This window comes from Pteronotus mesoamericanus, unplaced genomic scaffold (genome assembly GCF_021234165.1).
Source record: "Pteronotus mesoamericanus isolate MK-2021 breed Mesoamerican mustached bat unplaced genomic scaffold, CSHL_Meso_final scaffold_99, whole genome shotgun sequence".
Taxonomy (NCBI): Eukaryota; Metazoa; Chordata; class Mammalia; order Chiroptera; family Mormoopidae; genus Pteronotus; species Pteronotus mesoamericanus.
Genome location: NW_026555330.1, coordinates 5,917,438 through 5,935,953, shown reverse-complemented (window position 1 = coordinate 5,935,953; position 18,516 = coordinate 5,917,438). Strand labels below are relative to the sequence as shown.

General features: G+C 37.0%; 1 protein-coding gene across 1 annotated transcript in view; it reads left to right on the top strand.

Moving 5' to 3' along the window:
• Nucleotides 1-18,174, top strand: part of CAPZA1 (capping actin protein of muscle Z-line subunit alpha 1) — a 34,217-nt gene extending 16,043 nt beyond the window's left edge. Inside the window, exons 4-10 of the mRNA XM_054565005.1 lie at nt 1,635-1,698; nt 6,351-6,557; nt 9,080-9,159; nt 9,736-9,814; nt 14,480-14,551; nt 16,135-16,197; nt 16,584-18,174. Coding sequence (XP_054420980.1) covers nt 1,635-1,698; nt 6,351-6,557; nt 9,080-9,159; nt 9,736-9,814; nt 14,480-14,551; nt 16,135-16,197; nt 16,584-16,724 — 706 coding nt within the window. The 3' untranslated portion in view covers nt 16,725-18,174. The remainder of the gene's footprint in view (nt 1-1,634; nt 1,699-6,350; nt 6,558-9,079; nt 9,160-9,735; nt 9,815-14,479; nt 14,552-16,134; nt 16,198-16,583) is intronic.
• The last annotated feature ends 342 nt before the right edge of the window (nt 18,175-18,516 follow it).

Here is an 18,516-nt window from a genome sequence, read left to right as displayed (position 1 = left end):
AATTAGTTTATGTGTGCCATGAAATGAAAAAGATTGAAAATCACTGCCTTAGATTGTCAAATTAAAAAACAACACAATAGCCATATGGCATAAACGTCCTGTCCTGAACCATAAATACATAGGTCATATAAGAGAGTTGCATCTTATTGGTCACATCACATAATAAAGTTACATTTGATTGGTTAATTCTTGGTACTAAAAATCCTTATATTACAAGTATAGGATTTTTTTTTAAGTCACTTTGAAGCAAAAAGGGTAGGTAATATATATATTTTTTTAAATCAAAATTATAGCTAGAGTGATCTAGAGTGGTAGTGGTAGCATTTTGGGGAAGGAGTCAGACTCTAATAGGTACTCAAGGCAGAACCTGCAGGATTTGCTGATGGATTGGCTGTGGAGAGTGAGAGAGGAAAGAATCGAGGATGAGCCCATGTGAACAAATTTTGGTGTTGGTATTTGTAATCTGTAGTCTTAGGACATATCCTAGAATGAAGTACTTGTTTACTCCGTACTTCTTAAGCTTTTAAAACAAACAAACAAACATAAATAAATATTTGATCTACTTTCCACGAATGTAATCCTTTCTAAAGAGCCAGTGTATGTAGGACTTATTTTGTTACGTAGGGATGTGGTATTATAACGAAATGATTCAAAAAAGGCATAACAATAACTTAAGATGAGAAGATTGAAGATTATCCTTAAATATTCGAAGTTTAAATATTGGTTACTTTGGTTTCTCTTGACAGATCTAGGAGGGCAAGTTCAATGCTTTTTTTAAAAAACAGTGGTCTAGCAGGTGTTGACGCAGGTTCATAGTAGGCTGAGAGATGTTTCACTCTACCCTTGGCAAGTGAATTCTGTGAGAGGACTGACACCTCATAAGAATAGAAGTGTATTGTACTTTCTTATACTGAAGCTTATTTCCATCTTTGTTTTGCCTAATCTTTTACTTTAGCTTACTTTGTAAGATATACTAGGAAGCCATTGAAAATGCAGTTTTCTAAATCTAGCACTAAAAAATAAACAATATCAGGCATGTACTTTGAATATTTATTCATATTCTTTTTTTTGTTTTTTTCCCATACCCTCTATTCTGCTTTGGGTTCTCCCCTGATGGGTTCTCCCCTGAGACTTGACTTATGCTCAGCTCTGACCTCACCTCTCCCTGTGTCAGATGTGCCTTCTAGTGGTACATTTGACGGTGGTCCCTCTGACCCTGTCCTGCCTCAGAGCCCTGAAGAAAGACAATGACATTCTCAGAATAGTGCATAAATGGAAGTTTTTTTTGAATTACCAGAAGTTTCTATCTAAACGATTGAAACTGTTGGTAATTCACAATAATCAGGTTGCTTAAAGCTTAGGAGTGATCAAAGCGGGACCTGAGGAGTGGGGAGGAGAAGGACGTTTCAGAACCCAGGGCCGTCCTGAGGCGCAGAGGAGAAGGGTTCCTGCACAAAGCCGCTGGCACTGTGGGGTCACCGGTTGTCTGCGGGGAGCAGGTGGGACGGGACGGGACAGGGACTGTTTTCACATTCTCCCTCACTGTCGCGTGAAACACCTCTTATGTTTACTTATATATAATTCTTTATCTCCCTGTCTCTCCCCACCCTGTTTTTTTAACTTTTTAAAAACAGTGCATTTGCCCAGTATAACATGGATCAGTTCACACCTGTGAAGATAGAAGGATATGAAGATCAGGTAATTGTTCCTATTATATGGGCTGTGCATGAAAGGTAATAGAAGTCCAATAAACTAAAGCGGATGTCTAAAAAGATGCTGAATGAATTCATGTCTTAGTTTTCATGGCTTTGTAAATATGTGCATATTAGGAAATTCTCCCTCTCTCTGATGATACTAGCAGTTTCTTTGACAGGAAAAGAGAGCTGCCCCTAACAAGGAAACCAAAGGAGGGAGTTTGTTTTACACAGGTTTTCTGCCCATCTCTAGTTCTCGGTAAGAATAACAGGAGACATTAAATTTAGTGGGAAAACAGGCTTTCCTATTAAAATATAGAAACAAAGTAAATATTCCCACTGTTAGCACAGTTATTAACATTGCACAACAGAGCTTTGCAGATTTATTAACATACACTTCAAAAGCAATATGGCACTAAACACCAAAAGCCTTTTAAATGTCTGAATCCCCTTTGAACCCACAAGTCCACAGGAAAAAATCCTTGGAAAGGATTATTTGAAGCAAAGTTATAGTAGGGAAAAATTGGAACAGTCTAAATGTCCAATATTCACTAACTGTAGACCAAAATACTCCGTAATCATTGAAAACTGATATAAATGTTGATCTGGGGAAGATTTTCATGATATATTCATCTAAAATGTAAAATAGCATATGTAAAATTATGCTAGTTTATTTTTATAGATATTTAAGTGAACAGATTATACTGTATTAGAATCAATGTGTCTTAAATTCTTGAAAGGGGCACTATTATTTCATGTACTACTGAGAAAGAAAAAACACTGCCAGTTAAACTATGACACAGTCCTAAGTGCTGTCCAGTATGAACTGCACCCCATTTTATGAGATATGAGATATTAGGTTATGAGGGGAATGTATGCATCTTAAGAATCAAGCAAATAAAGTACATGGATAGGCGCAGAAAAGGAAATGTGGGAAAATATACACCAAAATGTTACCTCTCTATGTGTTGGGATCACAGCATTACTAGAACTTGTTTTTGTTTGTTTGGGTTTATATTTTTGCTTAATTTTCTCAATGAAATTAGATTAATTACAAGCATGAAAGAATACTGAAAAATAAATGACAAATATTGCTTAAAGGTGATATTGTCTATTTTTAAAATACAGAGGAATTATTGGAATAATAAGGTCTGTGTCCAGATAGATACGTGATATAAAAAATAACTGTCAACATTTTCATATAAGTAGTAACCAACTTAAAAATGTAGTCAAAAAGGAGATCAGATTCTTAGCCATAACGGCAGCAACAACAAAAAAGATATTGGACACTAAAAGAAAGATGTATGAGTTATTAGATGTCATCACTGCATATAACAAAGAATCAACCACAGTGGGGGAACTAAATGGAGATCTTATTTTTGTCATGTAGGAGTCCGAAGGTAATATTTAGGGCTGATGTAGCGGCTCTGTGATGTCATCCGAGACTCAGATTGTCTCTAGCTCTATTCTGCCATCCTTAGGTATGGTTTTCATTATGCTCTCAAGACAGCTGCTCCGTTTCTGGACTCTTTGTTCCAGGAACAAAAACGGAGGTGGGTGCGGAGGGTACTATTGGCCATTCCAGAAGCACCTTTCATGGCAAAGTGATTGCCAGAATGCATTCCATTCTTAGCTAGGAAGTGTTTTTTTTTTTTTGTATTGAACACATTACCTTCTTGAAAACCTTTGAGATTCTGTTAAGTAAAGAGGAGAATGTGGATACTGGATAGGAAACTAGCAAGAGACTGCCACACAGTTCATATACACTCACACGTACATTTTAATCAGAATGAAACGGAAAACTAAATAGATTTAAATGCCACATTTCTGAATGAGAAATATAAATAATGTAGAAAGCTTATTGAATAGGAAATAAATGACATAGGAACCTTTGTTTTTCAAATAGATTTCATATAATTCCTATGGAAATTGTAACCAACCATACAGGATTATTCCGCTGAAGAACAGCAGTGAAGGAAGACGAATGCTAGCAAACGTAAAGACAGAGCAGTGGTCATAGAGCCCTTAAACCTAAGTGTCATAAAACAGAAGGGAAAGGGAACAACTGATAAAGTTTATGAGATTAATCTAACTTTGATTTTCAGTGCCAACTACGTATCTAGATTATTTCTAGGTTGGGTTTAAAGGTTAACTTTTTTAAAACAAAAAAATAAAAATAAGAAATGGAAAGTGAATCATAACTTGAGTAATAATGAAACATTAGAAAATTTATAAAAGAAAATGACTTCTCAGTAGATGAGTGGATTAAAAAACAGTAGTACATTTACACAGTGGAATACTATGCAGCAGAAAGAAAGAAGGAACTCTTACCTTTTGCGACAGCATGGATGGAACTGGAGACTCTCATGCTAAGTGAAATAAGCCAGTCAGTGAAAAACAAATACCATGTGATCTCACTTATAAGAGGAATCTAATGAACAAGATAAACTAATCAGCAAAATAGAACCAGAGGCGTGGAATCGTGGACTAGACTGACAGTGTCAAGAGGGGAGGAAGATTGGAGGGAGTGTCTGAAAGGAGAAGGGACTAGTGAAGGAACATACGCGAGGGGTCCATGGGCATGGACAGGACTGTGGGGACTGATTATGGGAGTGGGTGGCAGGCTGGGTGGAGGTGGGCAAAGGGGGAAATAATTGGAACAACCGTAAAATAAAAATAAAATTTTTTTGAAATGACAAAGAAGAAAGTGACTTCTGTGTAATAAAACGTGTTACAACTAAGATTTAAAAAGCAGAAAATATGCACCGCAGACATAAGAAATAAAAAGGTTATTCAAATACCCGAGGATGATTCCAAGAGGTCAGTGAAGAAATAAGCAGCAGACATGAACCACTTGCACGCAATGGGGAAATACAAAGCAAACTTGGAAAAGTTTTAGATTGTCTAGTAATAGTATATTAAAGAAGTGTAGGTTAAAATTTTAATATACATTTACCTTTTAGTTACAAAAGTGGCAAACTTAAGAGAGAGCTGTACGGTTAGACTAGGGAATAGTTACATGTATTATGCCTACTGTCCTCATAACCAAGCTATTTAAGTGTAATCTGCTGATAAGAACAGGAATCTCAAAACTACAAAGTCTTTCAAAGAAAATTTTTTAGGAGAAAACTTTACTTATGGTAGAATATATAGTGACCTCTTTCTTGTTGTTGTTTAGTTTTTATTTCACATAGTGACTTCTTGATTAAAATGAGAATAGCTTAAATCTCCTTCCGTTCAGAAATGATTATGTATGCTGTGGTATGTCAGTATTGTGAAATTTTATATAATTATTCATGGTAGATTATTCAAAAGACAAATAAGTTACGGAAAAGTATTGATTTGTGGAACTCAAAAGACATGCAAAGGGTTAGTCTCTAATTAATAAAAAGTTAAACAGGGAAAAGACCGAAAACTCAGTGGGCAAAATATCTGAACAGACATTTCACAGAAGAGGAAATATAGATGACTCTGTAAAAGGTGAAAAGAAATGCCAATTAAAATTTCTACTGATGATGGACTGTAACTTGGTGTAGTGCCCTGTTTGATAGAGGACAGTTTGTCAGCCTCTGTCAAAATCATGAAGGCATTTACCATTTGACCCAGTTGTCCTGCTTCAGGGAATTTATCCCACAGTTGTACTTCGCACACATTCATAATTTGTACATAATGAACATAGAAAGACGTCCATTGCGGTGTTCATAACAGCAAAAGATTGGAAACAACCTGGCTATCCATTAATAAGGGACTGGTTGAATAAATTTTTGTACTCTACAGTGTGGTTGTGTACAATGCTGTAATAACAAATAAGGAAGTTCTCTAAATACTAATAGAGAAAGATCATTTAGATACATTAAGTTAAAAAAGAAAAATCACAGGACAGTCTAGTGTGCCAGTTTTTGTATAAAACAAATGAGTGGAGAACTAGAGTACAACTTGTATTTGCTTGTATTTATAGAAGAGAATGCTGGAAGAATGCTCTAAATCAGGAATTGCCCCCCTCTGCTTTTTTTTCCTGTAAACGGCCAGATAGTAAATATTTTCACCTTGCGGAAGTTAGTCTTAACCACTTGACTCTGCCATTGTAACAGGAAAGTGGCCATAGGCAGTACAAAAATAAGCTAGACTATGTTCCAAAAAACTTTATTTACAAAAGCACGTGGGCACCTCATCATAGCTTGCCAACTGTTGCTCTAAATAAAAATCAGTTACCTTGTGGGGAAGGGGAAATCTGTTAAGAATTTGGTGGATGGAAGAAAAAAGTCTTCACTTTATATATAGCTTTCATTTCTGATCTATGTGTATGTATTACCTATTTTAAATGCTAAGTATAATTACTAGAAAAGTTCCGTGAAATACTTACAATAGAATACAAAAGTGTACACATAAGTTATTACAGCTATGTATAAAATATAAACATGGATAATATATTAGACACCAAGAAATGGTGGGTATTGTTACAGTGGGGGAAATACTGAAGTTTAGAGGTGACTAGCCCATTAGCATAATACTTTTATAAAAATAAAAATGATTTGATTGAAATATTGATATGAAAGAAATCTAATTAAAAGCTAACTGTCAATTTTTATTTGCTTTATAACATGTCAAAAATGTCTTTTTTAGAGTTACTCATATTTGTAATTTATTCTTTGGAAGGTCTTAATTACAGAACACGGTGACCTGGGTAATAGCAGATTTTTAGATCCAAGAAACAAAATTTCCTTTAAGTTCGATCACTTACGGAAAGAAGCAAGCGACCCACAGCCGGAGGATGTAGATGGGGGTCTGAAGTCCTGGAGAGAGTCCTGCGACAGCGCTTTGAGGGCCTATGTGAAAGATCATTACTCTAACGGCTTCTGTACTGTTAAGTATCGCGTTTTATTTCTCTCATTTTCCTATCCTTTGGCCAGCCAAACATCACTTCTTTCTTCTTAGTTACAGTCTCCTCTGCATTTTATTCCCTGAATAATTTCTGAAAGGGGTATAAATGGAAAATTTTATATGGCAAATTCTTTTGTTAAATCCCAATGCATAAAAACTTTAAATCTCAGCCTATCCTATTTCACATTTCATCAGAAATTACCTTACTACCATTTAAAAAAAAAAGCCACTAAAGGTATTTTAGCCTAGATGTGGAAAAAATTAAATTAAGAATGTCAGGAGAGCTGTTGGCCACATTTATCGCTTTTTGTTACAGGTATCTTTACACAAAGCTACTTGTACATAGATGCTTCATTGGGCAATCAAAACTACTTGAACTAAACCATTTTTCTGAAAAATCAAGAGTAATTTGACTTTCTTTACTACCTCTTAGATATAAATAAATAAGGCTATATCATATTTCCTTTGTGAAATTTTGGCATATTAAGAAAAATGTCAGAATATATTAAATATGTAATGATAATGAGTTCAGTGGCAGTATAGAATATTGTTTTTTTAAAAAATGAAACAAATACTTTATAAAAAAAAGAATACTGTTTACAAAGGCTGACTTTGAAGCTATACTAACTAGTTTGAATCCTAGCCCAGCCGCCTAACCAGTTGTGTGACCTTGTGCAAATTATTTAACATCACTGTGCCTTAATTGCTTCATCTGTGAAATCTGTAAAATGGAGATAATAGTTCTTACCTTGTAGAATTGTGAGAATTGAATAAGTTAGTAACGCATATAAAGTACTTGGAAAGTGCCTGGCACAAGTAAGCTCTGCATAAATGTCGGATATCATTATTATATATTTGTTTTGTTTTAACTTACCACTTACTAACCTATTCCCTATTCAGTTTGTCATTACCCCTTCTTAACTTGGAGAGCTTTCACACCGAATAACCCTCATTTCTCCTCTTAGCTAATAAGTGAGCGGCAGAGAGTCATTGAATTGTTACAGCGGTGCCTGCTGTACCCAGATGTCTTACATCCTCAGCTGTTGGATTTAGCAGTTACTAATTTCATCTCAGTATTCTCTATGATATTTCTTATGTGTTTCAAATCTTTCCCCTTGTCCTTAAACAGGCATCGAATCTCCCACATTTTAAATAGGATGGGGTTGACATGAAATCTTTTTCTCTTTTTCCTACACTCAAATTTTTCTTTTCTTCCATTGAATCTGAGGAAAAAGGATCCTTATTCTTGATTTCTTTTGTTTGTTTTTCTTATTCTTGATTTCATACTATCCTGTCTCCCTCAAGATGCCTTTTTGTGACTTTTTCTTTTCTAATGTATTTCTCTTAGAAATATTTTTATTTCTCCTGTCTTTAAAGGGAAAAAAAAACTTCCCCTCAGTCATAATAACTCCTGTAAGTAACTTCATTCTACCTTGCCCGCCCCCCTTCACACGCATACCACCCAACTAGGGAGCATTCTGCTTCTGCTAGTATCATTTCCTCATTGCCTATCTCCTCCTTAACCCTGGGGGTTTTGGCTTTAGTCTCTATTCTACAGAAACTGCTCTCTGAGGTTACAGATGGTTCCTGAATTGCCGGATCCAGTGTCCCTTTTTATGGTCCTTGACTTCTGTATGGCATTTCACACCAAGGCCAACCAGCTATTTCTAGGAATTATCTTTTGCTTAGACTGCTGTCTCAGCACCCTCTAATTATTCTTACTCTGTTCCTACTTACTTGTTCTCTTCTATTTTTGTAATTGTAGATACATCCCATCACTGTATTTCTCACTCTTGAAAACTCAGTTTACTTAATGTAAGGAAAGGAACAGAATTTGGTGTCAGGAAAGCATTGAGTTTGGGCTCTACCTTTACTACTTACTTTCTGAATGACCTTGGGCAAAAAGAAGCTCTATGAACTTCAGTTTTATCATCTGTAGACCATAACAGTGCATTCTATCAGATATATTAGAGCAAGGGAAAATACATGTAAAAATACTTTGTGAACTGTAAAGTGTTGTTTTTTGTTTGTTTATTGATTGATTGATTTTGAGAGAGAGAGAAACATCGATTTGTTGCCTCACTTATTTATGCACTAATTGGTTGCTTCTTGTGTGAATCCTTACTGGGGATGGAACCCACAACCATGGGGTACTGAGATGACCCTCTAACCACTTGAGCTACCCCACCAGGGCTGTTTACTCATCTTCATTCCCAGTCGGTGTTTGTCAGAATCCCACCTGTCTTACAAGGCCCAGCACCTCCCATGTACCCTAAACCAGGAGCAGTATTTCCATTGGTATTTGTTGTATCACTCTCTCCTCTAGAACTTAATATGTTCTGCTTTGTGTTCATATCCCATGAATTCTTTGAGTTTTCAGCTCATCCTATCTGGTTCTTTGTCTCCCCAAAAGATTTAGTGACTTAGCACACTGTTTTTAATAAAACATTTGTTATTTAGATCAAATATGTTTTCAGAGTCTAACTTTCTTTTTTTAATAATAGGTTTATGCTAAAACTATAGATGGACAACAGACCATTATTGCGTGTATTGAAAGCCACCAATTTCAGCCTAAAAACTTCTGGTAAGAAAGTAGATGTTCTCTTTCTCTTTGTATGTAGTTTATGTTGGGAAAGAACCAAACGAGCACTAGAGGAGAGATTTTTAATCGACCTGGTCTGGGGTAAGCGATTCGACTTAGAGGAGTCAGCTCCCTGTCTCCAGAGTGAAGGATTTAGACGTGATCATTTAGATTCCTTCCACTACTGAAATTTTATAATCTTTTTTAAAAGTGCTCTTATATTGAGCGAGAATAAGTGATTAATAAAGTACACTGTTGAAACTGAGTTTTACTTCGATTTGGTTTATAATACTTTAGTTAATTGCATAACTCAGCAGCTTATCCATTGAAGAGCCTCCCATGAACAGAACAGGCATGAGTTCCTATTCCAGTATAAAAAAATGGAAGTCAAAATAACTTGGAAAAGGCTTATGATTAGGCCACTTGTATACAAACTTATATTTCAGTGGACAGAGCATTGGATTTGTTAAACTGAAATGACTTGTTTCTCTTTCCCAACTTACCTGGCTCAGTAGGAAATCACCTCTTCCTTGTGCTTGTTGCCATTCTACAGTGACATGTGTGTGTGTCTTTTACTAGGAATGGTCGCTGGAGATCCGAATGGAAATTCACCCTCACACCACCTACAGCCCAGGTGGTTGGAGTACTTAAGATTCAGGTAAGATTCCAACATGTTAATAGGCCATGTTATAGCATCACATCTTGCAAAGAAACATGCAAGTTGGAATTTGTTCTGTTATAGACATAAGGAATGGCTCTATGTAGATGCAAAGAGAGATCAGTGGTAGTGAATAGAAATCGAAGCCTCCTTCCTGGGGAAGTAAACAGAGCCCTTCTGGCTTGATAAAGGCAGTCACGCGGACTGTGCTACTGTTTTCCTCTTTCAAAGATAACCTAAGATCTTCCCGGGAATGACCAAGTAACCGTTCTAGGAAATAAATAATTATTAAGAAGTAACTATGTGACAGCTACTGTAACTTACAGTCTTTCATGTATATTATCTCATTAGTTGTATACATATACGTATATTTAAAACTCAACTCCTGGGTCTGAAGAAAGCTACATGAATGAGTTTGTTTTGTTTATTTTATAATAGTAGAAAGTTTTAAAATCAGGTAAATAAAACAGACTAGAGAGAACAGCCAAGTGTCCTCACATTATGAAATGCAAGCACCCAAGCAGAGTAAGATGTCTCATGCTGGTGTCAGGACAGACAGGCAGGTGAAAGAGGAGCTTTTTCACTTATTCGATGCCCATCTGGATTGATGTCTGGTTTCCTAGCAGAGGTTTGACTTTGAAAATTCAGGGTGATTTAATGCTTACGCCCAACTAAATCTTAATATCAGATTAAATAGTTACTGATAACTGAGAAGATCAGTTCCCAATTACATCTCTTCTGTATTGTTTTGTCTTGCTTCAATAACAGTTAGGAACAGCGATCTTTTTAAATGGTATAATTTAATGAAATCATGTAGTAGATGTCGTCTGTGCTCTTTCCATGCATACCAATAGCTTTGTGCTGTACAAGTGGCTGCAACTCTCTGCCAGGGAGCCTCTGCCCACCGGAACATGCCCGTCTTTGATGAGGCAAGCTGGAGGTGCTACGTTCACAGTTCCAGAGCAGTCCTTAGTGCCATACAAGAGAGAGTAGATAAAAAAATATGCCAGCTTCCTCACCCCGCAGGTGGAATAGCTCTGAAGCGTATTCTCTTTAGTCTTCCAGAGTCAAGTGGCCACAGTTGTAACCTGCGCGTTACTGCGCCTGACACACTCTCTTCCCTTCTGCGTCTCACTTCCTCAGTCCTTGCTAGTGCTTCCTGAGGTTACCTCACAAATAAACTACTTCCTGTCAAATTTTTATCTCAGGGTTTGTTTCTGGGGGAGTCCAACCCAGGACAACATAGCCTTCTGTTTCTGTTAACCATTACCTATGAGTAGCCTAATAGCTCTAGACATCTTGTAACTATGGCATCAGCGTTAACCTGGCAGCTTACTATGAATTTATGTAAGTAGATTTATCTTCCTTCTAGAAAGGTATAGTTACTTGTGTTTCAGCTTTGCCAATGCAAACCTATAAATTAGAGGCATACATTGCAAAGGATGATAGTTTCTGATACGACGTTTATAACAGGGCCCAGAACCCACACCTCATTTAAGCCTTTTAACCACAGATTCTCTGATTATACTTTCAGAAAAGGCTTACTTCATTTACATATTTTTAAAAAATCAATGTGAGAATTGTGTGGAAAAGTCATTAAGATGTTTAGCCTTTTGGTTTTTCCATAAGCAAAAGGGTAGTTCTACGAAGACCACAATTTCTGAGGAATTATGTTGATGATAGGCAAGCTGAAATTTTTATTTAACAGATGAGACCTAGAAAAGGTTTTGTCGATTTTGGCAACTGCAGCCGGGGAGGTCCCAGCCAAGCTGTGGAGAGCCGGTCTCATGCCTTCCCAGCCCCTCTGAAGCTCTCCCAAGCCCCTCAGTAAAATGGTTTGACAATCCCCTTCATAAAAAAGAAAAAGCTTTTTGTTTTGAAACAGGTAGAATTTAAGTTAAATTTATCATTAGTGTATTAGGTAATGAAATCAATATTTTTAGAATTTTTCAATTGAGTTCATAAATGGGGACTTACTGTCCTTTCCCTATATTCCTGTCCATGTCCTGGCTCTTTAGAAACATGATCGAAGTTCAGACCAACTGCATAATCTTTATTCTTGGATAAAAAAATGTTTCCTCCATACCTCCTTCCTTCAGATGGGTTCTGATGTATGTCTCAAACATAATCGGACAAAACTAGTGTTTGGGTGTGACCCACCTGTGTTTTTAATATCCTTGTTCTTGTCTAATGGCATTTTAGCCTTTACATGCCATCATTATTTAGCCCAGTCTTTCTTGCCCAACCCTTGGGTGTGCTGATTTTTGCATGTAAGTTATTACAGGCATTTATCAGCTCCCTGCTCTTCCAGTGTATTCTTAAATTGTCTTTTCCTCTTTAACCTCTTTTAGAAAGCCAAAAGATGAAATTTTAAGGGTTTGATAGGGTTTGGAAAGCTTCTCTTGCCCTTCTGGACAGAGTCCATTATTTGTCCCCATTAAGGAAGGCATCTATTTTTGGCCCTTAAATATGCTATATAGTGGGCTCATGTTGCCCAGGGAAGTCCTTTTATATCTAATAGGATCATGGTTTTGCCTAGACATGGTTTGACTCTTTTTATCCCCTTCTAATGATACCTTAGAAAAGCAAGTCCCTCATGAGACGCTTTACTTCTTCGTGGATCGGGGAATTTCTAACTTCTGACAAAACGTAGCATTGGGAGGTATTATGCATGTTGGATATTGTTTCAGTTCTGGAATTTGTCCTAATTCAGATTCTAGCTCCTCTTCCTACTAGGTTATGTGAACATGAGTGAGTTATTAGACTGCTTCGAGCCTTAGTTTCCTCATCAGTAAAATAGGACTCATAGTGGTCCCTATCTCAGAATTTCTGTGAAGATTGCATGCGATAATATAAGTAAAATGTATTGCATAGGGCCAATGCGTAGTAATGACTCAATGAATAATAACTGTAGTTACCGTTCCTGTCTTCTCCTTTTCTGTTTTATCTCTGAAAACATTCCGCCCCCTCCCCCACCACCACCACCAAATATCCCCTGGCAGTGCAGACTAGATGAAGGGAATAGGCATCACCTGAACTGCTGTTCTGGCATTACGCCTCCAGCTTCAGTCCCCTCTGCTTTATTCCGCTCATAGCACACATACGCTCTTTCTAAAACATTCCCTTTCCCTGGGTCCCCATCACCTGTAAGAGGATAAAGTCTGAATTCTCTAACAGGGTTTCTAAGATGCTTTGCTCTTCACAGTCTGTCCCCAGCCTACCTCATAGCAATGTCTCCTGTCACACTCCCCTCTCCACACATCCTCATCTGCAGCCAGTTCTTTGTTCTTCCCTTTTCTAGACCGGTTGTGCTCCATTCTCTTGCACTTTTTTATCCCCTTGCTAGATACCCTTCTCTCCCTTGTCCACTTAGGTGACAGTGCATTTAACAAAAGGATATTATCATCTTATTCTATATGGCCAGTCTGTAGCCATTTTAAAATGGCTGAAGCTATCTTGTAAGTTGCCAAAACATCCTGAGCCTTACATGTCATTGATTGGTTAGTCTCTCTTATATACCCCCCTTCTTGCTAATTGTTTTCATAATTGTAGCACCTCACTTTACCTTAAATCCTCAGAACTGCTTTTGTTCTACTTATTTGGTAGCCTAATTACCAAAAGAATATTTGTTTTTCAATCCTGTCTTTACCCATCAATTAAGATTTTCCTGTACTTGGTCAAATCTACTTACCAGTATTGATGATAGTGTATATGGAAAGATGTGTAAGGGATTAGGATCCATTAAAATTCCTTGGGTTTCATAGAGTAAAATGAATGTTTAGTGATTCTATTTTTTTTATTGGTCAGAGAGTGGGTGTCAAGCCAGTTTATTGAGGGTCAAAGGGCCGGGAAGACAAGATCTGATTTGCTCAGCCCAGCCAGGATCTCCCGAGCTTCACAGCTGCCAAGAGCTAATGATTTTATCTTAATACTGTTAGGAGTGGAATCATAGCCCTGGCCAGTGTGGCTCAGTTGGTTGGAGTGTTGTCCCATAAACCGAAAGGTCACGTGTTCAATTTCTGGCCAAGCACATGCCTAGGTTGCAGGTTTGGCCCCCAGTCAGGGCACATATGAAAGGCAACCGGTCAATGTTTCTCTCTCACATGTGTATCTCTCTCCCTCTCTCTCTTTCCCCCTCCTTCCTCCTCTCTCTAAAATCAATAAGCATGTCCTCAAGTGAGGATTAAAAAGTGCACTCTTAAGATCTTTGCATCGCAGTGCCCAGTACAGTGCCTGAAATGCAATAAGATGTAATAAATGTTTGCTGAATTTAATAATCAGTTTTCCCTGGCCCTGGCCCTGGCCGGGTAGCTCAGTTGGTTAGAGTGTCATTCCAATACACCAAGGTTGCGGGTTCAGTCCTCGGTCAGGGCACGTACAAGAAGCAACCAATGAATACATGAACAAGTGGAGCAACAGATCAACATTTCTCTTCCTCCCTAAAATAAATTTTTCAAAAAATCAGTTTTCCTGCTAAGTAAAGAGGGAATTCTTAACTTTGAGTGTTCTGTGCATTTTAACTACCACTATAAATAACCACTGGTCATATTAATTACTTGTTCAGTTGGTAAAGATTGGGAATGGCTTGAGGCATGGATTTGAGCCCTAAGCAATAGGTTTCTGTATGAACTACACATAAACTTGCTCCAACATTGTCTCACACAGGTACACTATTATGAAGATGGCAATGTTCAGTTGGTTAGTCATAAAGATGTACAGGATTCAGTAACTGTTTCGGTGAGTGTTAAATATTTGATGTTGTCTCATTTGTGTCTTGTTTCTCTTTAAAAAATTAGTTTTGATCCTGAGGACTGATTTTGCCATTAGAAGTTCAGTTCATCTTCAATGCTTTGATTTTGATAACTTATAAGAGTATATATATAAACAACCAGCTATATTAATTCAAAGTCTTTGACTCAAAGTAAGTGGCCTTAGAGAATTTAGACTTTTTTCTTTCTGTTTCTCAATTGTGAGATTTGCTCAAGGACAGCAACACTGTCAGTCAGTAATGACCAGGAGGAAGGAAAGATTGCCAAACTAAATCCTGTCGGACTGCATTCATATCATTAGAGAAACACTTTTAGGAGTATTCAGTCAAAACATTTAGGAGTTATTTGTGTTCTATACCTGGAAAGAAGGGACATAATTTTCTTGTATTCTCAGTACTACTTTATATTTCTAAAAGTTACTGGGCAGGCACTCTCATACAGCTTTTGTTTGTGTTTTATATCTGTCAATAGTTACCTTAGTAGAAATTAAAAACTATGTATGGTGCTAGATTTATCAGGATGATCACTTTGTAAGGTGACCAATCCCTATGTTGTGCCCCTGAAACTAATACAATATTGTATGTCAAATGTAATTGAAAATATTTTTAAAATAAAAAAATTTTAACGCAAAAAAAGAAATTAATACTGAGAAAAGTTAAAAATATATTAAAAGTAACAGTAATAAACTCATTAGTTATTAATCTAAATAACGTTTTCATGAGAAACAACTATATTTTTCAAACCAAAAAAAAAATAATGAAAAGAATGGCATTGATTTGCATTTTCACCAATTGTACACTGTGGCTCAATAAAATAACTGCACCCTCATGTGCTCCACACATCGCGTTGGCCTTGGAGAGATCGGGCCATCACACACCTGTAGCTTCTGCAAACCCGCATTGTGTATACACAAGAGTGAGAGTGAAAAAGACAAGTCACTCTCTGTCGTTAACTCTTCTATGATTATAGAAATAGGAAGTAGTTTTGACTCTTGGAAAGAATCTTGAGACTGCTGCTTTATCTATTAAATCTTACCCTCCTACCTTTAATTCTGTTGTACTTAGTGGTGAAAGGAAAAGAGAGATTCAGTTCATTTTGTACCTGTGTCATGTAAAGCAAATGTGAGTGGTTGGTTTCGCATCAGAAGGAGTATGTGCATCCTAACACATACATGACTGGTATGTCCAAAGGCATATTTTATATCCTCTTAAACCAGAGATACTCTCAAGGCATCATGATGATGTCTTTTGGACATGCTGTGATAGACTGAAAAAAGCGTGGGATTTGGGGGCAAAAACCTGGATTCAGAACCCATCTTTATCATTCAGAAGTTGTATAATTTTTCTCAAGTCACTTGAGAGGATTCTGTTTTCTTCTCTGCAGAATGGAAATGATAACAGATCCTCCCAGGGTTGTGAGACTGAAAGAAGATAATGCGCGCGGAACACTTAATAAACTGTAGATTATACAAATGTTAGTTAAGGTGGACTTTTCACTATTTTGATTCACTGCCTCCACATTTTTCAAAATTCATATTTTTCCCTCCACTAGAATGAAGTCCAAACTGCCAAGGAGTTTATTAAAATCATAGAGCATGCAGAAAATGAGTATCAGGTAAGAAGATTTGGAACTAATTTTTTAGGTCCACTGCCTAATTATTTTGCTGTTAACATATTTTGTTAGACTCCTCTGTGTCCTTTTAACATAAATATATGTGTTCATTGTTACTAAGTTTGGAGAATTTGCAGACCTTGCAGTTTGGCATTGAGCTTACAATCAAGGTTTTGACATTGAAAGGGACTGTAGCCCTAATTTAAGAAATTATAAATATAGGTGGGTTTCTTAACCCACCTCAGAGATTGGAGAGGAACTTAGTAGAAGTAGTATATCCTGTCTGTCCTTCTTAGGGGACTCATGCATGTCCTTTGACCTCAGTTACTTTCTTATTCACAGTCATCCCATTTCTGTTCAAGTAACTTATCCTTAATTATCTATTGCAGACAGCAATTAGTGAAAATTATCAGACAATGTCAGACACCACATTCAAGGCCTTGCGCCGGCAGCTTCCAGTTACCCGCACCAAAATCGACTGGAACAAGATCCTCAGCTACAAGATTGGCAAAGAAATGCAGAATGCTTAAAGGCTGAATGTAGGATTCTTCAGTATGTGGAAAGAAAGGTTTCAGTGTATGGTCATATGATAAATAAGTGATTTATAAACAAGAGTGATATTTTGCTAGGGCTTTCAAAGTTAACAGGTTTTCTAGCCTCATGGAATACTGTTGAACCTATAGCATTGTCTCGATACTTTTGTGTTCTCTGCTTTGTAATTTTCTGTTTTCATTATATCTACTTATAAATCTTTTTTTTTTTTTTTTTAATTCTGCCACTTTTAATGATGGAGGAAGGGATCTCTCCTGGAGTCATTTTACTGTTTAGAAAATTTTCCTAGCCGTGAAGCCCTGTTACTGATACAGACAGGTAATAAGTTCAGTGCTTTTCTACTCCATCCTTCAAAACACTCCTGATACTTCCATGGTTTATACTGATCCACCAACAGCTAAAGAGGCTGTGCTACCAGCTGTAGCCAAATGGAAGGCACATTCATCCTCTCCCTCCAACTGCTTTGATCATCATTTATAGCACTGCATAACTAGTTTTCAAAAGTTTGGATTGGGGCTTTTCAGGTCCTTTTGTTGGAGAAAGGAAGTTTTCTGGAAATTCCATTATAGCCAGCTTCTCTGGGGAAGTTGTTTTTAAATCCAAAGACTTGAACCACATTCCCTGCACATGAAACGTGTTTGCTTTTTCTTCCTTCTCTCATTGTCTCTTTCCCATCTAGTACCATTATAGTTGTAGACATCTGCATTTTTAGCAGAGTTTTACCCATTTATTATTATTTTTTAATATTCAAGAACTGCTGACATATGAGGGACTTGAAAAATGCAGATGAAGAAATAATAGGTATCTTATGCTTTAATACATTGTGGCAGGATTGTACTATAAGCAAATGAATCAAACAGCTATGTAAATCACAAACAAAACCTAAAAATGAACCAAAGTGAAAAGGATAACTTCCAGGCAGTATCTTTCTATTGTAACCTGTTATTTAAGGGAATACTAGTGATTTGTTCTCAATAGGATGTAAAACTTGTTCCAAATTACTTTTCCTCAGTCCTGCCTGCCAAGAACTTAACTGTGATGTAGCCACCCTTCCTTCCCAGGTATATTGGCAGGTGTATGTGTGATCTCAGAATACACAGGTGACATAGATATGATATGACAACTGAAATGGTGGATTCATTTACATTGTTTACACTTCTATGACCAGGCCTTAAGGGAAGGTCAGTTTTTTAAAAACCAAGTAGTGTCTTCCTACCTGTCTCCATATACATGTCAAAGAAGAAGGGTGTTCGTGCTTCAGCTTTGTTTTTGCTCAGTAATATAGTCAAGGAAGAGTTTGTTTCCAAGTGACCTGTTGAGCTGTGTAAGCATTTTTGTTTATTTCAAATAAAATATATTTGTATTATTTGTCATTCATACTATCCATCCATACCACACTATCCTCTGTATCAGATAGTCCAATAGAAATATACCTGTTTTGTTCTTAAATGGTCTGAGTCTCTTCTTTTTGATCCATCCCTTCAGCCTTGTTCTCAAGTTAAGAAGTGGAACTCTATTTGAAGAGAATGTTGAGGGTTTCTGAAACTGAGTCCTACCTTCACTCTTCTAGATATAGTGAATATACAAAGACTTGCAAAGAATAGGTTTCTATGGATCATACTGCTCTTCCTTCACTCAGCCCTGGCCAGGTAGTTCAGTTGGTAGAGTGTCGTCTTGATGTGCCAAAGGTTGCGGGTTTGATTCCCCCCAGTGGAGGCACATACAAGAATCAACCAATGAATGTATAAATAAGTGGAACAAAAAAATCAA